This window comes from Bombus affinis, chromosome 7 (assembly GCF_024516045.1).
Source record: "Bombus affinis isolate iyBomAffi1 chromosome 7, iyBomAffi1.2, whole genome shotgun sequence".
Classification (NCBI taxonomy): domain Eukaryota; kingdom Metazoa; phylum Arthropoda; class Insecta; order Hymenoptera; family Apidae; genus Bombus; species Bombus affinis.
The window spans coordinates 2,155,981-2,182,562 of NC_066350.1; the positions used below are offsets into that span (position 1 = coordinate 2,155,981).

General features: G+C 38.2%; 2 protein-coding genes across 5 annotated transcripts in view; one reads left to right on the top strand and one right to left on the bottom strand.

Moving 5' to 3' along the window:
• LOC126918395 (chymotrypsin-1-like) overlaps nucleotides 1-26,582 on the top strand; it is a 253,434-nt gene that overhangs the window by 116,766 nt on the left and 110,086 nt on the right. The window lies entirely within an intron of this gene.
• LOC126918364 (transcription factor AP-2-epsilon) overlaps nucleotides 1-26,582 on the bottom strand; it is a 201,292-nt gene that overhangs the window by 95,691 nt on the left and 79,019 nt on the right. For 2 of the 4 annotated variants that reach the window (XM_050726194.1, XM_050726195.1), the window contains one exon: nucleotides 16,999-17,118. The exons of the other annotated variants lie outside the window; for them this stretch is intronic. In XM_050726194.1, coding sequence (XP_050582151.1) covers nucleotides 16,999-17,061 — 63 coding nt within the window. In that variant the 5' untranslated portion in view covers nucleotides 17,062-17,118. The remainder of the gene's footprint in view (nucleotides 1-16,998; nucleotides 17,119-26,582) is intronic. 4 annotated transcript variants of the gene reach the window in all.

Below are 26,582 nucleotides of genomic sequence, written 5' to 3' on the forward strand. Positions count from 1 at the left end.
GCTCGTTTTCTTCTCATTCTTCTCGTTTCCTTCTTTCACATTTTCTTCTTTTTCTTTTTTGTTTTACGAGACCTGTGTTAAAAAGTTTTCGATTCACGGTGACCTCGAGAGAGGCAAGGAAGAGCAGCTTTCAATCTCGTAACGTTACCGGAACGTTATAATCGTTATTGAGGCGAGTTCAGATGACGTAATTACTACCTCGGCCGAACCGAAAAAGCGTTAAGCGTACGGAACCGATGCCTGATTATAGTGGTACGTAATAGACGGCTTTTAAAAGTTCATTAAGTAGCCGATTGTGCGACTCGAAATTGTCCGTGTTGAATTGGGTCAACGGCGATCCGCCGTGATTTTTCGAAGGGCCCGCCGCGTGAAACGGCACGCCAACCAAATAATTCGGTGCCTTTTGAAGCGGATCCGCGAATTGCTTGGCGAGAACAGGATATTATGCTCGATAAAAGCGAGCGCACGAGCCTATCAGATATGATGCGAGCACGCGATGCGGTCGAGGAAGCGACTCTACTCTGATTCCTCCCTAAAGGAGAGAGGAATTCCCCTTATTGCTCGGAAAATGTTTGTTTGCTTGTGACATTTTATTATCGTGCGAAAAGGAAAAGAGACTTTGATTTTATGCGAGTGAAATAACAGTTCGAAGTATCTAATGTATGAGAAAATAAGAACCTTAAATCGGAAACTTGGAGAAATTGAAAAATCTTAATTTGAAAACTTAAAAGTTTGAAAACGAAGAGAATTCTTAAAACCAATGCTTTAGGTTTCAAAGAGTTGAATACCTTAAACAGCAAATTGTTCTAGCAAGTAGTTCTTATGTCTCATTTTGAGAAATGTGTATTTAAGAAATTTTCAGCCGCTTTTAATTCTAATTCGGTATAAACAAAAAATTAATAAGTATAGTCTTTACGCTAACGAGCATCGCTGGCCTTCCACCATAATTCTTAGAAGGCTAATAGAGGCAGGAGAAACTTGTAAATTCAAAAGTTCGAGAATTGCTATTGTAACCTGCCTTCGAATATCATCTGATAAACTAGGTGCTAATCGATCCCAAGCTATCGAAAGCAGCCACGAGACGCAGCACTTAAAGCCCTTTTCGTACTAAAACAAAGGTGATAACATATTAGTCTTTGATTACCACAATCCCCACTTAACGCTAACTAAAAAAACAGAGGGAGCATCGTTTTAGCTAATACGTTAGTTAGCAGTTATACTCTAGCAACTCAAACATGCTGTTATATCTATTTCATAACTAAACTAAACTTCAATAACTATTATACAAATATGAATCAACATACGATAAACTTCCGAACGTAGTTTTCGAAACATTATCTGCGGATTAAACAATATTCTCCTGTGATCCATATTGTCCATAAACAAAAATTTGATGATCTTTCTATTCGCAAGATATATTGAATTATGTTAAATATCATTTACTGGATCAAACATAATTTTGAAAATAGAACGTGTAAGTAGTCCATTTATCACGAAATACTGTATCCCAATAAATCTTATCGATGCAAAAGTTATCTCGCAAATTAACTGTGAACATCGTTACATCGACAATTTGCAACAATTCTTCCACCAATATTTCTAAATCCTGTAAACACTAATCACCTAGCAGTTTTCTTTCGCGATGAGATTACGTGCTCTCTCATATGGCCGGCAAAAAGAGAATCGACAAAAGGACAACGGGAGGAGGAGAAGCAATTGGGAGAAAAAACGGACTCCTTCGACTCTCATCCTCCGGCAGAGGCGAGATTCCGCTCGCGCTCCTTTGGTCCAGCCAGGTCAACGCCCCAGTGACCAACGCACCTTGTTCCTTCGTTCATAACGCGTACGTGCCGCGATTGCCGACGTTCGCCCGTGTCTGCGTGTACACACGCGTTTGTGAGCGAGTGAGCGAGCGAGCGAGCGCGGACATCTCTCGCGCGTGCTATCTAGGGCAAACGGGTTGGAGCAACGTTAGACTTTTTCCCTGTCTGCCGCTTCGAGCGAGATCGAAAAAATGTCACGGTGAAAAAACGCAACAGCGGCTTCGACCGGCGCTGCTGTTCTGCTCCGCTCACCGGAAGCGACGCCGCCCCGACGCAACGACGTCGAGAAAGCCGTCTAGCTCGCCAACAACCTAACCGGAAGCGCCTTAAATCACGAAAACGTACCATCTATTTCCAATTACATAATTGCGAGAATGAATGTTACGGATAGGGAAAAGCCATTGACTTGACTGTCATTTTGATTTGACGAATGGTTAGAATTACGTTCGATTCTTGTCGTAAATGATAATGTTGTAATTATAACGCGAAGCATAAAAATTAAGGATCGAAGGTACTGTGCACGTAATTGCTGTTGTGAAATTATTGAACTGCTGTTTGATCGATTTGAAATAATACTCGTAACATACGGGTATTACTAAAATGCATAAATCGATGGAGCAAGCCTTTGATACTATTAGGTTGTTTGAAAAGTTTCTTTCGTTTTATGAGGAAATAATAGACACACAATGTTTTTTGTTTTATATTATTTTCATTATTATTATTCTTTATTATTATTATTTCTTTATTTTATTTATTATTATTTGTTTTATATGTATTTTGTTTTATTTTATTTTATTTATGTCGAATTACGTACGATCCATATTGTTCTGTTGAGATAAACGCCGCGATATTTTACAGATTTGGTTTCACGTTTGTATAAAGATGCGCTATTGTAAAAAAACACGTTTGCGAAAGAAAGACACTTTTCGGACAACCTAATACAATATCATATTATACTATGGTATACTAGAAGTAAAAACAGATTGAATTTATATACTAGAGGAATCTCGTTGTTAAATTACAAGCCGGTTTTTCCACGTTGTGAAACCGATTTCGCGTTGTACGTGGATAAGAATTGAGCGCTTGAAAAAAAATTCAGAATCGTTGCATCTACGACACGCACACGTTTCTCTATCCCTTCATTTTCACCCCTATCATTTCACTTTACGTCTGCGTCCTACTACGTATTGTTTCACACGGTAACATCCGGCGAAGGAAATCGTGCTAGACGTTGCAAAAAATTGAGCGAATCGGTAATTGTCGGAAGGATCGTGCGAGACGATCGTTGACGGAACGTGTGTACTCGGGACAGAATCGATTCTTCGAATTATTCGTCTTTTACTTCGAACATCGACTGCCAATCTTTATTGTTATATTTCTCACAAACTTTTCGTATTCGAATGATAAACTTGCAAAATATCGATATTATTATTGCTCGATAATCATTCGCTTATATAGTCGAACGAGAAAACAATTATTTTTTTATATACAAAAAACGATATAAATCGAAGAGCATGAAACTTTAAATTCTATTAAGAATTGTATGATTATATAATTATACTGCAACATTATTTTCTGTAGCTTCGAAAAATCTAAAAGCACGAACAGCATTCTCTAATGTCTCGTACATTAGAGAATTTTAAGTTTGGTGAGTCACGTAGATAATCGTTTGGAATTTACCGTGTATTATCCGACTACGATGAACAGGGTTGGTCGCCAATGACACAGGACACGTGAGCAAATTACGTCGTTTCGTGCTCCGCACGAATCTTCCTTCCAGGCTTTTAATTTCATCCGCGTGCCGCACCCTCGCGCCATTTCGCTTAGCCGCGATTATTCTTCCCTCTTTCGACGACGTTATGATGAAAAGTGAATCGTTATAGCTTTCTGTCAAAACGTTTCTTTCTATATTGCATCTTATACTTTATGTTTTAGTGTAAAAAATTTATTACTAAATTTGGTAAAAAATTTTTATTTATACAATTTTGGTGGCTGATACGTCTTGCCTTTAATACGTCTGTCGATTAATTCTGTTTCTAACACATACGCAATCGCTGACGTAATATTACGTCACTTTATGAGACAACAGAAAGCAGTAAGAAAATAACACGGATCAATAAACGAAGTTAAGAATCATAAGCTTCATAATTTTATACTTCAAGCTTTGTACAGCTTGTGCAATAATATCTCAACATCGATGAAGCGAAAGATTTCTAATTTATTCGTATTATAAGAAAAAGTGTTCTATTTTAGTTTATCCTCTATTACAAATCCCTATAGAGGCATTGATTGAAAACCAAGTAACGAGATTAAGCTGTCTGATTAAGACAGCGTACTGGTCAACGTCAAACTTTATTCTTAATTTCATTTTTGTTCGCATCGATCCTCCGGCGACATCATCAACGTAGCTCCGTCAATTCACACGCAGATTTCATCTCGGCGAGATGGCCTAATTGCTTCCACGTTCTTTCTCCGGCACGGATACGTCGCGATAACTGTGTGAATGAACGGCAGAGCTTCGTTGGAAATGCTGCGAGCTTCTTTTGTAACCGACGTTTCATTCCCATCGTCTGAATTACGATGGTTACAATTTCGTGTCATCGTTTAAATAACCATACGGTAATTGAACATATAAAGATAAATTATTTTTCGTACATTTTTTAATTATAAATAACAATCATGCCGCCTATAATTCGGTTATTTAAATCGAATTTAATAAGCTCGGGTAGTACCTATTCGTTTCATCAAAGATACACAAAGCTGAACGTTTCAGCTCAACTTTTAATTATATTTCGCTTTAAATTATACATTATTAAAAAAATTTTCACAAAAAGTTTAATAACATCGAACTTTATAATCCACGCTACTACACGTTATGCTTATTAAATAAACTTTTACTTTAAAAAACCGGTTATCACCAAAAATGTAACAACACTGGATACCTCTGTGTAACAATCAATGTATTTTGGTATAAAATATAGAATATTTATTCCATGTACGGTTTTTCTCACAATGTCTCCTAACTTATACTCGCGAAATGATTTTTATATTAATTACATTCTCGTTGATTATATGCCATAAAAGCAAAATAAAATGCAAAACGATATTTTCAATAGACTATGACGGAAAACGCTTGATAAACGACTCTATTAGAAAATTATTCTTCCACTCGTGTATTTAGAATCTTTCTTCTCGGAAAAAAAAAAAAAGAAAAGAAAAGAGAGGAACAGAAATCGAAATTTATTCATCAGCAACGATATGCTATAACATAGAAACCTATTTATCAATCTTGTTCGCTATTCTAGCTCTCCCACCTTGTCGGTACGGAACAGTGCACACTCATTGAAATCGAACAGCGTTGTTAGAGAATCGCGCGAGCTAGACAATGATTAATGCATGAGGGACATTTTCGAGGATCGAGCTAGCGGACTTTCTAACCGGCTGACACGCCACACGTGAGATATTTGATCGTGCGTATTCCTTTTGAGATCCATGCCCGACGACAGAAGTGACAACGCGAAAAAAGATCGGGATCGTGGCCACGAAGTCAGGATTAATTTATCCGACATTCTTTTTCTCCGCACGTCCGGATTGTTCTAGCTTCAACTTGTTCCCAGTGAGATCATATTTATCGATCAATTCGTGCTGCTTCTTTCTTTAACAGCGAATATTGCGTTGCTTTTATAACCATGGAAATTGGATTTTGTTGGACTTAAAAGTTTATTGGAAATGTTTTAAAGAGTAGTTTATTATTAGACGGTGAATGTTCGTGTCAATTTATATTTTTATAAAATCGTAGAATTATCGGCAAAAGTGAGGAAGCGAAATAAATTTGAAGAACTCGCCTTGATTAATTATAGAGAGTATAGATACATAAACTATACAAATTTACGCATTTTTAAATACTGCTAAGCTTAATAACGATTGATTCTTACGTTTGTCGAGTACAAGTACGAAAGGCTATGATGGAGTTATAAACTCCGTAATAAGACCGATTCGTTTTATATTTTTATCGTTACTTTTCAATTCGAGCCGCAACAAAAGTAAGAAAAGGGAAGACACGTTGTTCTTACGTTGCATGATACAGAACTGAAGAGAGGATCGTAAATCTTGACTCATGAATCGAGACACATTCATTAACAGGCCAAAAGAACCGACCGTCAAAGATCATCAAGAATCATCAACGAAGGAGTTATTAATTGCAAATCAAGCCTCTTTGATTACATCTAGCGCGAGCTTGAAGGATGCATGTCACTGACATTATGTTGGGTGTTTTATGCCTCAAATGCCTCCTTGCATCGATCGTTACATTTTACATCTTCGTCTCATAAGACAGAAAAAAGTTACGCAAAGCAGCCTTAAAATTTTCATTTATCTTTTGTAGTATTTATCTTCTTACAACTTAATTTCTTGTAACAATTTGATATAAAGTAACACGCTTTGAAAAACCTGCGATTTATTATCTTCTCGTAAGAAAAGGAAAGAAAATCTTCTGAAAGAGTGAAAGGAATTATCGTACAGAAATTGACTGAAAGAACCGTGGCATTCTCGGCAAAATTATATCTGTTATCGGCAAGTAGTGCGCACTTTCACATTGGAAATACAATGCGATCCCAATCTGGGCTCGTGATTGCACTTACATAAAATAATAATTATCAGGGGAAACTCTAAGTGAAAGTAATTGATGCATTCACGATTAATTAAAAGCAAACTTCGATTTGGATCCTATCTCTCTGGCCCGCGTAATACGTAAACTATAATTCTCTTACTGTCTTTTAACTTCAGAGATTTTATTCTCAGCATTAACAAGTCTAACGCGAATAAATCTGTCGGAACGTTGATATAGCGAACTGAGAATCAATAGTGAACTAACTCGAGTTGTCAAAATTTCAATTCGAACTAGTATCATCTCTATCTTCTCGTATCTTAAAAAGTCGGGGCAACGGAGGTTACTTGTACCGAGATATAATTATCAGCGGCGCAAGAAGATTCGCGACTGTCATCGAAAGATAAAAGGCCACCGTTGAAACTCGAACGCGTATCGCGAAACGAAAGCAAGAAGTTGCCCGAACGCGGCCACGGTTACGAGGCTCGATAGCCGTTGGCTGACGAGGCCGGCTCGTAATTACTCGACAAGATTTAATCGACGTGCTCCGGGCTAATTAAAAATTCCTCGCCCCTCGCGGACTCTATCAATAAGGAGATCCTATCGGGCTAACGGTAAGAAAATGTCTTTAGCCGTTTCTTCGTTCCGCGAAAGAAAAGACACGGCTGGTATCTTCGCGTAAATCTCAAAAGCTATCCGTCACACGATATTGCCGCCGATAATCGACCGTTTCTACGGTGAGCTTGCATATTTCTCGCGGAACGCTATTCGACGTGACTCGCTCGCTGGACAATTCGGGACGAGTGAGTCTCGCCACCTGCTCGATAGTCTTTGCACCCTTTGTGCGATCCATAATGGCGAGACTATTTTCTGATAAAAGTACGCAACCCTGAAAGCAGACACGTTCGTATCTGAGATCGAACTCGATTCAGTAGTAACGTTAATTGGTGTTGTTTGTCAGAGTATAAGAACGCGATAAGGGTTGATCAAGGGAACAATGTTTAGATTCGTTCGAAGACTGTCGCAACGAAGAACTTTTAGGTTTGATCGTGGATCATATAGCGTGTAATTTGAAACTTCTGTAATGTACATATCATGAATGTGATCTTAATTTGAGGGTTTAGTTATAACGAATATGAAATAATTGGTGAAAATAATTAATCAAGATGACAAAATAAGGAAGTTGACAGATAAATAAATTGGTTTCTGATTTGATTTCATTCGCCGGTTGATGGAGAGTTGATCGAAGTTAGTTGTCCTGAGTATTTTATTGTTAAATATTGTAAACAAACGTAATAGATGATTTCATGATGTATATGTTTTAAAGATTATATTTAATAACATTGATGAAATATTTACACCAATTATTAACGCGACCTATTTATAGTTACATAAAAGAAAATTAATGAACGAATATTTGATGTATAAATATAAAAACACCGAAACTTAAGAAACTTAAGCGGATACGTTTGAAATTACACAGCAATACATACTACGACCATCTACTGAGAAAATAAAGTAAGTATAAAATCTTTCGTTATCCTCTCAACTTCCTGCAGATATCTTGCTTACCGACTCCATTACCGGCTTCCGCTGCCGTATCTGAAGAGCTTCTGAAACTAGCGTTTATAGATCTCTACCATTACCCACGTTTTCTGAATTATCTGGAGAGCATAGTTACAAATCACGACGAATGTGGCCAAAGAAATACCAATATACTAAACATAAATGTTACTATATTCCTAGATTCGAACGTAACACTTTGAAGAAGAAATATTGTATACAAATAAATGTATTGTATATCGCAAATATCGTATGTAAATAATTCAAAATGTAGAAATTAGCTATCTTCAATTTTAAAGCGAAACCAATATTCCCAGATAACGATATTATGGAAACTCCATGTTTAACTTCCACAAATCAGCTCAAACACACTTTCGTAATTATTTCCTAGCTCAAGTACTTTCCTTAAATCATCTAAAAATCCTTTTTCATGTCATATTCATTCTCTTCGCGGCTTGTACGCGTGATTTTCGTTTTTATATTCGATCCATGATCTTTTATTCGGCAAATAATTTTCGGCGGCGGAGCCAAGAAGAGGCAGGAAATAATTAGCATCTAAACAAAAATCCATACGCTTCGCTTGGAAACCGGTTTCGGATACCGTCATATGTTTAACCGACTAATTGACCGGTCTAGATAAAGGGGTGGGATACAAAAGGGGTAGAGGAGGGACCTTATCTCCCTAGCTGACGGTAATAAATATCCCCCCGTTAAAACGTAACTGATTCAAGACATTCCGTAATGATCGGTTTAAGTGTATGATTTAAGACTGTTCCCGTTAAGCTCCGTGGAAAAACTGGCCGCGTCCTACCGATACGCCGCGTGCATACTTCCAGCTTAATGCGCGATCGTTTCTCGATCGCAAACAAGTTCCGAGCTTGGGCGGTGTTTATGGCATTAAAACGGCGAACGGGCCACTTAGCCTGATTACAAGCCGACATATTGGTTTAGAAAAATCTTCTTGCCCTGTACCAGGGTACGCCAACCATCTCCCCCTTTCTTCTTTTCTTTCTTCAGTTTGTTCGTTCTTTCTTTCGTTTCGCCGTGTTAGTCCCTTTTTTCCGTGTTCATCGGCGATGGCGATTTAATCGCGCGCATTAGACTAGCAAGGTTACACGGGGGTGCCACGTTCCCGTTTACGCTGAAATTCATAGGACTTGCCGGTCACGAAGCCGATCGAGATAACCCGTAATTTATAGTTATTAAGCAAAATGAATGAGTCGCCGATCCCGCGGACGAAATTTTTGTTAATGACCGTCATGCGTCGCCCTTTACGGATGATCTTAATGCACGATCAGCTGCCTTCGCTCCGGAATCGCTTCTACCTGTACGGTTAATTATTGCTTTTACGCGATAGTTTATTGAAACGCTTAGAAGGCGATTGGACGACGATATGCAAACATCGCGAGCACTGGCGAGAAGACGCACGATCAGTTCGATGTTTTCTATTTGATTAGGGTGGTTTAAAACAAGTCATCTATAACGTCTATGCGGCTTTGCTCAAGATGTATCATTTTTCCTACGATGATCCGAGATATTACTACCCGAGGTACTGTCAAGTGCTGCTGATGGATCGAGAACAACAGTTTATTCGTAATAGAATTTTAAGTCAGAGAATAGCAATTCAACTGGTACTACGAAAAAGAAAGAAAAAAGAAGAAAAACACACAAAACGAAGGAAAAACGCGAGGAAATCGGTGTAAGGCGTTCTCATATTCGAAGGCACCCATCAAATCCGGCTAACTCGTCTTCGATTCGAGGCACGCTCGGAATTCACAAACGCCTTTAATGAGGCAGTTTTATATCGGCGTCGGCACCGAGGGGAGGTTGAGAACCCCAAGGTGGCTCGTGCTCGATGATGACCTCTGACCGCGAACGCTCAAGAGTGAGACGAGGCCATGCCTGGGCACGCGAGGCCCAAGACTTCGCCCCGAGGCACGCGCACCATTCTCTTTCTCCTCTTTTTCGTCTCTTCTTTCTTCTCTTGGCCACCATCGAGCCGAGGCTTCTCTTCCTTCTTCGTCTCCTTTCTCTCCCTCCCCTCCTTTACCCTGTTCACCCTGTGCCAGCTCGCTTCCCTCCTTTTTCCCTCCGTTTCTGTCGGCCTCTCCACGTAATTTTGCGCGATTGGCCGGTGTCATGCCGTGCAGAACGCTGCCCATGGAAACTCCATGATCGCGGCGCGCTAAGTGGCGGACAAGCGGAGAGGCGAAACGCCGCTTGTTTTGCATCTGCCTCCCTTTTGAACGCGGACGATCTCGATCAGGATCCATTCTGAATCCCTTGGACAGACGCGCTGGGCGTGATCGAAGTTTCGATCGGACGGGATTCGGCCAGAGCCGAAGCCAAAGCTCTCGGTATCTCTACCCGTAGATTGGAATATTTTGATAGGCTTTATATGTGGATAGGATCTTCGATTCGCGGCGCAGTTTTGCCAGGAAATCTTGATGACGATGCCGATATGGAATTTCGAACGAAAGGTTAGTTTCCGTAGGATCGAAGAAAGTTTCCCTTGTCTATTTGATTAAAAAATATTACCGTCCGATTCCCTTTTGTTTTTTGGTATGAAAAATTATTTGTAGATTATTTGTAAAAGACAAGAGTTTTAGATGATTTTCAACGATAGGTTTATGAATGAACGAGGGAAAACTACAGCGAGCGACAGAGTCATTGAACTTGAAACAGCAAATGAAACATCGAAAGATAAATTTTTCATATGGCGTTTAAAAAAAAGTTTCCGAGGGGAAAAAATACATTTCGCTCGGTGCGGTATTCACAGTTACAAATTTGCAATTCTACAATATGTAATCTGATTTACAATCTGTGCATTTTTTCCCCGCTTGCAAATTGTAGAAAAATACGATATCTGTCGAACAAATGTACAAATGTGCATATATTGTTTGTCGTGTAATTCGGCTTCAAATTTTTCCCGTGAAAAGGGTAAAAGCTTTTGACCAATATCTATATACCTACCACCACCGTCGTATACAAATATTCGTATAAACATTGTATAAAAAAATGTATGATGTGGATGTTCGACCTTCGTTTTTAGCGGCGAAAGCAACTTCTAATGAATTTCATTTATCAGTGACATCCAACTTTTGTAACACCATATTATTTTTCAAAACTTGCAGAATTAGACTAATATTACTAGTGAAATTTCACAAGTTGCAAATTACAAGTTATCCGCAATAATAAATTCTCTTGTGCAGCAGCAACAGGTTTGCTACGAGTAAATTTTGCACATTGCAAATCAGTCGATTATAATATTTGCCTTAAAATGTTTTAAATATGAAAAGTACTTTTTATATATCCACATGCAACCCATATCTTGCAATATGTCAATGTTACGATGTCGTAGTTGTTGTTCGATAAATTATCGTTCAAGGTTACCATATTTCCACGATATTTTCTTAATTCAGCCAGACCGAAAATCTCCATTTTCGCGTTAAATGATGATCTTTCATCACAGAAAACATACAGAAATTCCGTTGGAAGCGTTAAAAAAGATAAGCTAATCGCAATAAAAGATGCAGAGTCGAGGTGAAACCGGGCTGACGTGACGCGACGACGCGAAAACAAGAGCAACATAGCGACGCGGCCATCGAGCCGGTCGCCGGACATCAAGGTGAAGGATACGCGCGCCAGGTATCCGACACGGCGAACTTTCCAAGGGGCGGTGTGAAGGGCGTAGCCCGCTAATTATAATTATACTACGGCGGTATTAGCAGCGTGAAACGCAACGTAAATTCTGGTGAAATACTCGCCGCCCCTCAGGGTGCCGGCGCGCAGCTCGTTTGCTAAGAAGCGGTTTCTGGCGTATAGGCGCGCGCCGACCAGCCACAGCGTGCTTTGTTTCGTGTCGTAGTTCGACCGGCCTGCATTGTCGTACATTACTGTGTAGAAATAAATGAGTTGGTTATGCGAGAAAAACGAACGGCAGGCTAAACGCGATGCACGCAGGTCGGTCAATGCCACGCCGATTCGCCGCCATTTGTCCGCGTCGTTTCGCCTTTTTAATTACGTCACATTAATTATCAGCCGATAATTAGAAGAGAGAAGGTCTACGACCTTCTTCCGTTTCTGCTTCCGCGTGTCTTTCGTGTCTTTCTTCTTTCGTTTCTAATTATCGTTCTTCCGATAGTTGTTAAATTCCAATTGACTGGCGTAGGATCGTCATTCGACTGATATACCCACTGGACATCGTGGCCAACGACGTCGACATGGGTACGGTACATGCGAGTCATTAACGCGACTCGTTGCCCCCGAAGCATACCTGACAATTTGAATATGATAATTACGCGTCTCACGCGGCATTAAATGGCTTAACGCTAGATTGCAACTAGGAACGCTCGTGTGCATCGTTGTAAATCTCTGACGGGATTGTTGATCTCCTTCCTCGAGGGAATCTGGCGCGCCTTCCATCGCCAACTCCTTTTTACGGGGAGCTACGTCTCGCGGAACAGGTGTCCATCAAGATCGGCACAGCCGTTGAAAGATTCTTCATTCTTGAAAGAAATACGAGAGTAGGTACGATAATTTTTGGATGCTTTCAATCTTTCTCATTTTTTTAGACCATGGAAAGCGTCTAATTAACATTCGCGTTCTTCGTCGTTCGTTTTTACTCAAGACGAAGCGACTTTGTTCGACAAAACAACCTGCCAATATCCTATCCTCGCGAGGAAAGAAAAATCCGATTATAGATGAAAGCACTATAACGATGAAATTTCCTATCGTTGAAAACGATATAAGAATGGAAGTAAAATTTCATCAGTAGAACAATCTCGAAAATCTACATCACGCCAAAGATTAAACACTCAAGGATAGAAGATACGAAAGTATCTTCGACGGCAGCTTTTATTCTTAATTCATAAATCTCCTCTGCCGTCCGCTAATTGATAATAGTAATTACAGCCGCGTGTCACTCAAAACGACCGTGCAGCAGATTATACGTGCGCGTGTATCCGCCACGTCGTTATTTATCATCGTCGGCTTAAGGATCGGGCCGCTTCTTCCTTCGAATTGAGTCGCGCCGCGAGGCGGGCGGTTTCTCCTAGTGCACTAATAACACACTGGCGACCTGATAATTAATAATGAAACTGCAAGCGGGGGTCAGCGAGGGGGAAGAGAAGCCGTGGAGGGGCCCTGTTACGCCGTGCCGCAACCAGCGAAGTCGCGGAGTGGGTGGACCGCCTTTCTGCGTAATTGCAAGGTGCAGCTCTACGCGCGATTCGTTGGCCGCATTGAATGGCTAGAAACGGATGGAACGACTGGTGGATCGGCAATCATACAGTGTGGGGAAATACTCGTGAAATACAAGGACAGGAGTAAGATCTCGATGATCGGGCTGTCGAAAAATCGGCGAATCGTATTAATTTGTGGCTTGTTTCAGATTTACGGTCCTTTTCCCTGACGAAAATTCGATACGGTTTTTCGGTGGATGCAAAGGATGAAGTGAGGGATTCTGAGTAATGGAACACGCGTTTGAATCCTACATGGTGCTGTACGACTTGGAAGTTGTTATATTCTGTAACCGTGTTTCGTAGCAGCGTATATATTTTAATGTGTTTGTAGTGGTATGGTGATGTTCGAAGATCGCGAGGGAAGACTGCAAATGCACGCGAAATGTCATATTCCACATAAAGCTCTATAATTCTACGTCCTTTTTTTTTATCTAGACTGAAAGACACCAATTTGTTTCGATGTTTCAATTTTTCAAAGAACGATATATTATTCTCAAATATCATGGAACTCGACAGAGCACCGAGGATTTCATTAAATCTAACCATCTATCGTTTCCTTATTTTTCCACAGTAACATCCCCTTTTTCTCTGTTTCGCAAAGGCTCGCGACTTTCCTTCGGGTTTCTCGTCGTTTTCCCAGGAACCAAGCGAGGACTCGGACTTCGCCTGGCGGATTGAAACGAGTCTCAACAGGCAAATAAGATAATCTCCATTATAAACTTGGGGGTAGGGTGAGTAAACGAGGAGTTATTTACTCGCCTCGGAAAGAGGGGAGAAAGGAAACAAAGTAATAACAACGGAATGAGAATAAGAAGGTAGATTTGAATCCTTCGTTCGTACCCGCAAACTTCACGACCGCGCAGCCGCGTTAAGTTGGCTTTTTATCGCGTTTATTATCCGCGGCAAATGGCTGCTGCCGACCTCGTTTCCCGTTTCTATAATTCCGCGAATCTCGCTTTTACTGACCGCTCGATATTCCACTTTGTGTTTTAATTCGTTACTTGATGATCCGTAAAAAATATTTCCACCCCTTTGAAATCTCGCTTAAATGTTTTTCGTTCGTTGAGAACTAGATCTCATCTCTTTTCAGGGTTGTTTTCTTTTTCTCTTCAGGCATCGTTCTTGTACAACGCTGAATACTTTTTGAAATAATTTTACAACATGAATAGTTGAAATTTTTTACGAGTACAGAAACTATTGTTAATGATTTAAATTTGAATTAAATTATTTTGCTATGGTATCATGAAATAAAGAATCAATTTGTCTCAATTGTTCGTACAACAGCTCCTTGACGACAGATAAACAGATTTTACGACTGTATTATTTCTTAAGAGAAATACATTTTCTTACTAAAAGAAAAGTTTATCACGTACAACATTGTAATTGCAGTTTCAAACGAAATAACAAACCGAGTAATTGCTTTCTTGCGGCATTCTCTTGAAAGTTATATAAATTCATAATTCTTAATAACAATTCTCGAGTAACTTTTAGTCGCCATTGAATACGTATATTGAGTAACGACGTGTTTAAAGATTAAAATATGTTTAACCTTTTCGAGACAGTTATCGGCTTGAAGCTGTCTAATACCATTTCCGTAATTCAAATATTTTTCGTTACACGATTAATTTTGCATTGAAAATCGTGAGTAGATTGAACGCCGGAATTAAACGCTATGAATGATAATCGCTCAGGGGAGGTTGCGCAACCACGAAATTTACTATTGCACTAAATACGCGAAGCGATTTCTATTATGTCTGGCAAGATCTGATACGAAAAGTCTGCTAAATTTTTAATTTCATCTCTTGAAGTTTCTCACGTCCAATAAATTAGATATGTTATCCGATGAATTAAATACTATATAGACATAGAACATTTTAAGACATTAATTCTTAGTTTGCGTTTAGCAAATATCTGTGAAGAATGCACACACAGCAATAGATTTTATTCCACGGTGAAAGAGATTTCGCAATTTCTTTTCGATGTAAGTACAAAACCTTCTGCGTTTAGCGAGGTTAATGAAAAGGGCTTGTTACAATTACGTTATTCCCATTCAACGAGTAACAATTAGACGGTGCCTTTTTCGCAGTTTTCTCTGGTTCCTTGAGCATGGAAAACTTTCTGCTGCGCAAACAGAATTAATGGAAACAATGACAGGCAAATAGAACAAGCGTTTCGTTCCAAGGAAAATAGTGGTTTATGCATCGGTGTTCCCGATGCATATAGCAAATTTCATCATCGACGATTGTGTCGTTGTATTCGAGCAAAAAGTAATAACGATAGCGACGAAAAGAGCATTGTACCTTTAATTGAATCTTTCTTTCGCGCTGCCGCTTCCTGCAGTGGTTTAAGGTCGTTGAATTAATTATCAGGTTTACTGGCAAATAATGGCGTGCCGGTCCTCTTTCCGTAGAACTCGCCATAGTTTTGGTTTCATGAAAATGCTTTAGTTAACGCGTGCAGGGTCGTAGTCCGTTAATTTTTCTTATCCGTTTTCGCGGATTTAAATTTCCAGGAGTTTAGAAATTTCATTAAAAAGATTTTGTTATTCATTCGCATAGGGATTTGTATTTTGCTGATTTAATAAAGTATAGCAGCTCGTAAAAGTGTTTGAATACTTATTATACTTTTTTTCAAATAGGTATATATGTATTATGTGTGTTACAAACGTTATAAAGTTCTATTGGAACTGCGACAAGACAAGGTTATCCTGATTATATTGGTAAAATTCGAAACGAATCTGAAAATGCATGTGTAGTGTAAATATCGATGGTTATGAAAATATAGTAATTTCATTAAGCGTCAAAGAAAACTTATAGTCGCGTTTATGGATACCTAATCTCTTTGAGAATTATTTATTGCAATCTACGTCAGCCATTAAAGTAGCTAACAAGGCTATCTATTAATCATAAAAGTCAAGAATTATTCCAATGAGGTATCATAGACGCGTTCAACGTTTAGTAGTTCTTCATGACCCTATCCTTTATTTATTCTCCTATTTCTTTTACCATTCATTGATACAAAGTCTCAAATGTAATTCCGAGACCATTCAAGCGAGTGGATAATCGAGAAAAGAGATCGCGTTCTCGTTTAAATTAACAGTGATCATGCTATCTCACCGACAATGAAATCAGGAAACATGCTACGAAACCGGACAAACTTAACGTGCCGTGTCGAACGATGCAGTAGAGAGATAAGTAAACAAATGAACGAACATGCAACAGAGAAAATAAGGTTTTCATTGATCCTTCCGAAGATACGCGAGGGAGAGATTTCATTTTTTAACTGCTAACTCGGGCTGTTACGAGGGTAATCGAAAACGATTTTCGAGTGAAAATTAGAATATTAAAATATACAAATCGACGACTATCTAAATACGATATTTAAAAGTAGTAATTGTTTATATGATTTATGTAAAGTTATTGAATAATTTGTAATTCACGTACAGTAGAACTCCCATTATTTTAAAATGAATAAAAATATTAAAGTTTGTCAGTTTTTTAACATTGCATTGTCGTATTCTGATAGCTACTCCAAGTCTTTTTCAATCTCTGATTTCATAACTATCTCAGAGCGTTGCACGTCTAGCAGATCATCTTTGACTGACTAGAAAATTGCAAGAGGCGTTGAAAATGTGTCTGGATGAGCGCGAAATACAAATTCTTTTGCGGAATCGCATGGAAGAAAGGTCGAAACGCATAAGTCTGTGTGACGTTTCGTTCGCAGGGATTGCGGCAACCAAGTTACATAAGAACAACACACTTACCCAGGATGCACCGCAGTCACCGCCTCCAAGTGTCTGAAAGGCTGGCATGCATCTGAACGTCATTCTGAGCTCTACCGCCGAAATATTATCCAAACGTTCACCGCGGTTCTCCGGTCACAACTTACCTAGAACAAGACGAAACGCCTAGTTAGCGATCAAATAAACTAATTCTGAACAAGACGTATAAGATAGAAAAAGAATTTCCAAGCTTTTTATTTTCATGAATCGTTATTCAAATTACGTGAATGATCTATAGTTCTAACGACAAAGATGTCCATATGGGCTTCTTTTATTACGTAAATCTTGTGGCTGCAGTTCTCCATAAAGTGATCATGGACGATTCAGATGTTACATGAATGTTGATTGATAATTACAGTCTCGCTAATAAAAGGATATATCTTATTACATTGTGCTTCACAGAATTATCGATCTGTCTTATGAAACATCCATTATTTATGTCAAAGATATAAAAGCTATAATTTATCCACTATATAGAAATTGTGATATACGGCTTCATATGATTAGCAAACACATACATTATGTTTTTATTTGATTAAAGCACAGCAAATTGAATCTTTTCCAACTTTAATACTTTAATTTAATACACTGCCAAAATACATTTAATATATTGTCACTAAAAATTTAATAATATTGTTATCGATAATAATCAGCAAAAGCTTATCACTGCTTTATCATCGGGCTGCTATCATCGGATAAACGTGCTCAATTAATGGTAATTAGAAAATATCAATCTGATATTATATGTATCTTGAATATCGTAATATTAAAACAATGTCTTCTTTTACAGGAATTAATTATATAAATTACATATATATATTATAATATTCAAACTTTCCTTATGTAATAATCGCTATCTAATCTACCAATTCTCAAAATCGAGACTTATCACCGAGCAGGATTTTTTCACAGAAAAATCTTTCTATTATAATTACGCAATACCTATAATCTCTCTCGCAATTCAGATTCATATACTTATAGTAAACTATTTATAATAACGTGTTAATTTTCTAAAAGTCACAAATCACATCATATTGATTTACTTTTAAAAAATTCGAATGGAGTCCCCTCTCTTTCCAAGCAAAATGAAAATATAAAATTTAGCAAGCAAGCTTTTCGCTCGAATTACATAATTGCAAAGCGTGCTTCAAGCTTCAATTTTGCGGTTCAAACATCGAACCAGCTGGTACCTGCGATATATCGATTTAGGAGAAAAAGTAAGTAAGTAAATCACCACGGATGTTTTCTTCGAATTCCTCCTCCGCTCGATTTATTATTTTCTTTGCAACGCTATTTGTCCTTTTCTTGCCCTTAACACGTTATTTCATTAATATTTCGTGTAAAACACCCTTCAGACAGATGATAACCAGTATGCTTGGCCATTCGTTGGATCGTGTAACTAGAAACTGCCCAACTGCTTACTTGCGATACGGAATTGAAAAACGCATCTTAATTATCTTGTTTCTCATTTTCCCACCTTTCTTCTTCTTTTTTTTTTTTTTTTTGAGTAGGTAAGATCGAAGGAAATAGATTTTTCACTATAACTAAGTTGTAATTATAATGAGTGATTATGTCGTGATTCAAGAACTTTGTTGAAAAGTCGTTTATTTATGATACGTACCGTACGAAACGATTTATTATATGTATTTTTTAAATTATTTGTATCGAAGTGTATGTCATATATTTGCCTTTCTATATTCTGATTTAGATTGACCAGAGATTTAATATCCTTCTGGTGCTAAAAATTAAACGAAATCTATACAAATAATTCAGAAATCTAATTAGATGTATTAACCAGAAATTAAGAACTAGCTAAGATAATCTTAATATAATGTAATATATTTTTCTGCTATAGAACAGGTAGTACAAACAACAAGTTACTTTTAATTTTACAAGATGGATTCCTATCACGAGAACCCGGTTTATTTCGCGCGTTCAGGAATTCAAAAAATTTGACGACGGGTTTCTGTTGCGTAAGCGATCCTCTCCCTCAGCTGGCTCTTCCGAACTGATTACTAGGCCGAACGAAGCGCATTCTTTCCGCCAACGAATAAAACCACGCGAAACGACCAGAGGAACCAGCGGTTGTGAGGAGGGTGAGGATCCCAAAGGAGAACGAGACCGCGCAGAAGAAGCACACGTAGATCCAAAAGAAGAGGACGACCACGACGAACCAAGGGAAAACGGACAAATAAAAATACCACGAACAATTCTTTTTTTAAACTCCTTTTCTCTCATCTTTTATTTTTCGTTCCTTATATTTGTAATTTATATTCTCCTGTTTTTTTCTGATCACTATTCCTTCACATGTATCTTAGTTTTCCATATTTCCATTCCTCTCCCCCACGATTCGTTCCTTCACTTTTTGCAATTTCTATAACCTCTTTTCCAAGTTTCTCATATCCCTCTTTTCTCCCTAGTCACATTTTGTCTCTCTTTCTCATCTTCCTATTCTTCCCTATTTCCCCTATCCTCGTAACTTCTTCCTCGCAACGCTCCGATCTTCCTTCCCTCCATCTCTGCTCTACTTCAACCTCTTCCTCTTGTCCGCTACCAGTTCCTCGATCATTCCTTCTCACCTTTTCTTTTTCCTCGCTCTCCAGACCGTAGCTCACCTATATTCCTGTTCCCTGGCCAGTGGTAAGTAACCTTCTTTCCTCCCCGACCTAACCCAGGTCCCAGACCCGGTGGAAAATGCAGCGCGCAGTCTGATGCCGCCGTGGCGATGAATAATGGATTCGAACGCAGCCATGCCGGCTACCCTCGGCTGAATATTCATAATGGGTTTCTACGCCATGTGCCGCTGATACGACCGACGATCCTGCACGTCCAGGCTGCGTTCCACGAGACGAGCACGCGCGAGCTTCACGCTCGCGAAACCAGACACACTGGACCAACAACCTCGCCTGTCGAGCAATGCTAATGGGGAAACCTGCCGGTGTCCAACACCGCCGACAGGCCAACCGATCGGTCGACAAGTTTCATGATTCGTGGCATTCGGCTTCTCTGTTTCTGTTTGGCCGCGTAAATATGAAATTGCTTGTAAACCATCAGCTTCGTCATTCTAGGCCTACGTTGTCTCGCTGTTTGAATATGGAGTCAGTTTGGTACGAGGTTCGTGGGTCTAAGTCTTTGTTGCTAGCTGGCTAAATGGGCAATCATCGCATCGTTGATTGATATTTGACCGTCTGTACGATTCGACGAACTCGATACCCGACATGCTATATACTTTGTGATAGTTTTTGTGGTTTATATTGATTAATAAGATCTATGATGCGAGCTAATAATAATAATAATAATGATAAGAGTGGTGAATTCAGTTTACCTTGAAGCTTTTTAATTCGGAATTTTTATTTGTTTTCGAAGAAATTTGATGAATTACTGATGGCGCTGGACGTAATAGAGCTAAAATAGTGAAAGAATTTAAATACTCTTGTTTGAACTAGAGAAACCATTATTGTAGTTACAAGTGTATTTCATTTAAAATGAAATGTGATATTTGAAATTTGTCAAGTGGGTGAGTCTGTTATCTTGACATCGGCGCGTTCTTCTTCTTTACCTATTCTACTTTATATTAGTTTATATTACTTTAAATGGTGATATTATTATTCTTTACGTCTATGACCGCCATATAATATGTAAGTACATGTATATAGAAAAATATCGGACGTACAAAATCTCATATCTTTTATTTCATTTTTCTTGTATTGTTCGTATTACGAGAGATTACATCTTCCACAGGTTCACAGGAAAGGGAAACGTTCTATTGAAAAATCCAAAATGAATATATTCTTGCGAAAAAAATTAAAAACCTGGCTCGAGTTACATTCCGATGGGTAACGGTTGGCGAAAGGAATTATTTGCTTTCCTACCATGGAATTAGGATTACGCAAAAAATTCTGAAACAACATAGATGCCTAACACCTGATATTACATCATGTGGTTTACTTAAATTATCGTAATTCTTGGAACGGTCTAAGCATCTTGCTCGACGCATGTTGAAACTAATCTTTCGTTTTATGATCGTAAATGTTGGCGTATTCTTTCGATCGATAAAAGAACCTCAACCACTATCTATTCCTTTGTTTACTTAAGAATATAAAATAATAACTAGTAAAATAAACAGACATATAAAAAGTAAATTTACTTTTATTATTTTTTGTCGAAAAACAACTGGTTTTTAATCGAAGTATATATAACGGAAATGCGAGTATCGCGAAGTATACTTTATTTTTCGAAACAACATCAATGTTTCCTTAGTAGAAAAATTATAAGTACCTTTTTGCTTTTTTCAGAAGTTGCGAACGCGTGGGAAGGATTAAAACAATAGAAGAGATGAAGCAAAGGGAATACGTAAAAGCGCCGTCACAAAGCAGAAGATAATATTAGTCGACTTTAAACGCTACTTCAAACTGCTGTTTCAAACAAAAATTGTAAATGCTCCTCTGTAGCCGAGACTTTAAAGAAACTGCAAACAACAAAGAAAGGGTAGAACAAAAGGAGTGACAGAACCAAGAGTATCCAAGACTATATCGCGACGAAGTTGAACTTCATCTTTCAAGTGTGAGACGACTATGTACTTTAAATTGAAACGTGTATCTTTCTTTATGAAAAAATTTACTGCTCTATCATTAGCTTTAGTGAGAAACGCGTTCTTCAATTACTATTTAATAAATCATTTATCTGTTTATCTTTAATCATTTGTTTGATAAAACATTTCCTGCGTCTATTTCATCTCATTTATTACTTGCATTCTATGCAAATTATTCTTGAATCTAGATATACGTTTATATCTTTCTGTATTAAACGTTTATCGAGTTTCAATTCATATATCTGTAACACGATTCAGCTTTACATATTACCCACAGAAAACAAATCTTCGAGTTGAATTTGAAATAGTTTCAAATTTCACAATAGTCAAAATATCACCCACCTCGCGATAGTAGAATTATCTATGCAATAACATAATTTCTTGACTCACGAGCACTACATCTATTATAATTACACAATACCCGATACCAGGCCAACAACATCGTAACTTATACCACTTTACATAAATTTTCCAAAACCGCTGCACCGCGGCAACAATCAGCCATCATCGAGAATTACAACACGATCCATCGAATCAATTCATCTTTCAGACCTCCCTCGGCCAATGCTCAACAGCGATCAGCAGCGGGCAACAGCGCCTATCCCGGAAAAGCAGAATCGCTAACTGAGTTATACAATCGTCGAACGGGCAGGAGTTAGGTTGGCAGTTTTATACGCCGGCAATCAGCGGCGTTATCATCTTTTATAGATATTGCCTGAGCCGAGAACCGGATACACGGGAACCGGTAAGGTACAATAACACGTTTCGTCCTGGTTCCGTTCTCGAGTTGTGTCTCTGTTCTACCAAACTCGGCGAATCTCACCGATTCCGGGTATCCCGAATTCCGAGTGCACTCGTTTTTTTATGATCACGTCCCCAGCTATACGACTGCTAACGACGTGCCATTAAATCGAGTTAACGAGGGGAGCCGCGCTATTTACCGAGCTATTTCCTAGCCGGCCGATCGTTTCGCCTCGCCATCGGTAAACCGCAAAACAGCGATCCCTTTCATGGAAACGCGACCAGCCAACAGTTTCAGTGGACACTCCCGCGACAGAGATATGCTCTCGACCGAGGCTCGTTGCGAGCAACGAGGCCCCATCATGGTCCCTATTTTTTTTTAGCAACAGGATTGCCTCGGCAGGATCGTCGACCAGAGATTCTTCGTTATCGACGAGCGCCTTTTGTCTCTTGAACGGGATCGGTGCTTCAGGAATTTTTTTCCTCTTCCGTGGTGGGTTTTGCGGTTCAACAGTCAGGGGTGAGCTCGCTGGTTAGATTGGTTGGCGAGCTGATTAACTCATCAGTGACGAGAGGCTGTTTTGTGAAAGTTCTTCAGGGACAAGTTGGTGCTTGTGGATTTTAGTATTTTATCTGGAATGAATCGCACTTCGTTTTACAAAGACTTGGATATCTTTAATGCCAGTTATTTTAATTTTATTTTCATTTTATTCTCATTTTAACATTCGTTTATTTCTTGTAAATCGTCTGGTTAATATTTAACTAAAGGGGCTGTTCTCTTTGGATTTATATGGCTCGAAATGGATGTTACTATATTCCAGTAGATATTATGAAAATATAGTTTTTAAACATTTGATCGAAAAATAAAATACTCGAATAGATACGAATGTAAAGAAGGAGCGAGTAATACGGTATAGTTAGATATCGTATTTAAAAACAGTATTTAAAGACGTCTCGATATTTTAGATTTTTCAAACTCTCTCTCTCTCTCTCTCTCTCTCTCTCCCTGCCCCCCTTCTCTCTGGCAAATCGTGTGGTGGAGATTTCAGCGTTCGATTATTAATGTCGATTATCGTATATTCCAGTGTAAATTCAGGTGTGTAAATTGTTTGATTGCCATAAAATCGCGGTTGTTCGTGTAACATTTGCTCGCGGCAGATCAGTTTAATTTATTTACGCTTCCGCAAAGTGTTATTTCAAACGATCCGGTGTTGTTCAGCGACTCCGACACGTTCTCACAACCTCCGCCTTTCTCCCCCGTTTTGTTTTTTTTCACATTTGCTCGTTAAAAAATAAATTGGCCTCGAATGGCGAAATTAAATCGAGAAATCAGACCGAATTTAATGCACGCGTGAAAGAAGGTCAAAGACTGATCAATAATACAAGAATTTCAGCTACCTTATTAATTCGACAACTGAAATGAAGTTCATGATCTTTCATAATCGACGTTCCACGGATTTCGGTTGAAATTGCAGGAAAACAAGTTTTCTTTCTTGTTCATTTTTTGTCTTGCTTCGAGTTTAGCATCTTATGATAATTGGTAAAGACTATGATACTCTGAATAGGCACATCAAATATAATAAGAGAACGTAGAAAATAGCTCAGTTTCAAAATTCAGACTTATAATTAAGCTACAATAATAAGTTCCATTGCTATCGTATTAAATACACATATGACTATTATTTAATTTATTCCTTATTTCACGTTATTCCTTATTTCACGCAAAGTCATGTTTTCAATTTGTGAAAACAATGATTATGAAATGTAAATTCTGTTTAATATCTTCACATCTTTCATCTCAAAACTTCAAAAAATTAAAGAAGAACATTTTATAGACAGTAGCAAGAAAGTTAGCAAAGAACTGAACGAAATGAAATTCTAACGTAACGAAAATGATCATATTTTCCTATCCATAAGTATCTTTGATCCATTGATAAATACTCTCCGATCCAGTTTACCTATCTCGCATAAAATTTCCATTTTTAATTACCCATTTTGTCTACACTCGCTGTAATCCTCATTAGCGTGTAACAAATATTAGATCAACGAAATTACTCAATTTCGTTGTCTTCGTTGTCTAGAGATCGCGTAGCCGAAGGGCATAATCAGGCGTATCTGCCGTAGCAACTTGTAAAGATATCGCGAACAGTGTTAAAACGTTCATTTTAATTGCGGTCGCGAAATGAAAAGTCATTAGCCCGGTGGACGATGGTCAATTTAAAAAATTATTATCCCCTTGTATCCGGTTGGTATGATGTTCCTCGAACACGTGCATATTAAAATCACAAAAAAGGTCCTGGCTGCACAGCTCTCCACTCTACACTATGTACTTTCTTGCTCGCTTGGGTATTCTTTATGGTTACAATTTGATGCTATTAACCGTGTTAATCTCTTTCCTACATGCGTGTCCTATGCAGCCGACATTTGCTTTTGTTTTCCGTGCAGCTCGCCGTGTTTTCCATCTTACGGTGAGCAACTTCGAATCTGTAATGGACTGACTTGCTGCATAAAATCGACATACAATTACCAAAGAAAATCGTACCAGTTAAAAGAGACGAGATAACTCTGCTCGAGAAATCGAGCTGCTTTTCGCTCCGTCATTCGTAATAAGTTTTTTCTAGAACTTAGAATTGAATTTAGAATTCCATCCCTCCTCTCCAATATCGAATCATAAAGGAAGATCGTGTTCGTTGTAAATTTTAATCTGAGCTGCAACTTTAGTTCCAATCTTTCGGAGTAAAGATTATTCGGTATGAATTATGGATATTTCAATATTTTACGTTGCGACACGACAGGAACTGAAGAGGCTACCAAGATAATCTCAAGGCAAAAGGTTCGGATAAATGGAGTGGTTCATGAAATTTTCAAAAGTTTCAATCTTTTAAAATCTCTTGATTTTGGTTTCTACGAAGAGAACGGTATGAAGACCGTTTGGAATAATGGAACAAATATGGTTTATACCGAAGTGGAAATTCTCCTAGAGAATAACTAAACTATTAGCAGTCAAGGCGTGTTTTCTTCTTCCTGCATGAGCAATGTCAACTACATGACCATAATAAAAATGTCGCAATTAATCTCAATCACGACTGGGTATTCTCGATTATCAAGGAGATCACGATAAATATACCTCTGACGCAATGCAAAGCCTAGAATTCATTAAACAGCGAAGAACCCAATAATTTGATCGGCAGAGTTGAAACGATTTAACAGAAAGAAAAATAATCGATCCCGAAGGAACATATGAATCACCATTTTCTTTGATATATTGAGCCTCTATGATTTCTTATTCATATGCAAAAGAGAGCTTCTAATCTTTGACCATGTTAATCGTCTTCGCGATGCAATTGCTTTTAATTGCCGATCGATTTACGTTTCTGGAGCTTTCCGATCGATCGTAGTGTCACGTTAGGGTGTCACAATTTACTTGATTGCTCGTCCCACTAGACTTTTATTGTAAATCGCACTGGAAAGATAAGATTTAAAACGGAAATTTGAAAGAAAATCGTTGAATTAGTTTACACGCTTTGTGTTTGTTTGTTTACTTGATCAGACAGTATAAGTAAATATATCCTATATAAAAATAGTTTATGCTGCTAGATAAAATCTGTAACTATTTATTTTGGAATTTAAATAATAGATTTGCTAGCGAAACTTCATTTACCCGAAATTCATTTATTGAAACGAAATTTTAGTTACTACTCGATTAACTGGAACTCTAGACGACTGAATTCACTCATCTATCTGGCTGAACGTGACCTCCTATTATTTCAACGAAAAATCGTAGATACCTAATGGAGAAAAATCAATAAATTCCAGTTATATGAACTATTTGTACCTCGACGATTCAAACAAATGGAGCTCTACTGTATGAAAAATGATCTATGAAAAGTTTGATATAACTTACTTAAGGTGTTTTTCATCGAATATTTTTCTGAGCAGAAGTTTTTCAGATTTCACAAACAATGAACGAAATTAATTCGCTTCAGTCCTTGAAAATACTACTTACATTTAATGTATTAACGATATATTAATTGCTACAATTTACTTTAATAATTTCTAAAACTAAAAAATTGATCGAGGGAGCAAACGGCACATGAAAATTATTAACATAATAAATGAAGCACAGTTTTTAAACCTACGACCTACGGTTGACAAAATGTCTAATCAAAGTCCACAATACAATAGAACATTCCGTAAACCGCTACCTACGAGCCAAAAGAATAATCATCCAGTC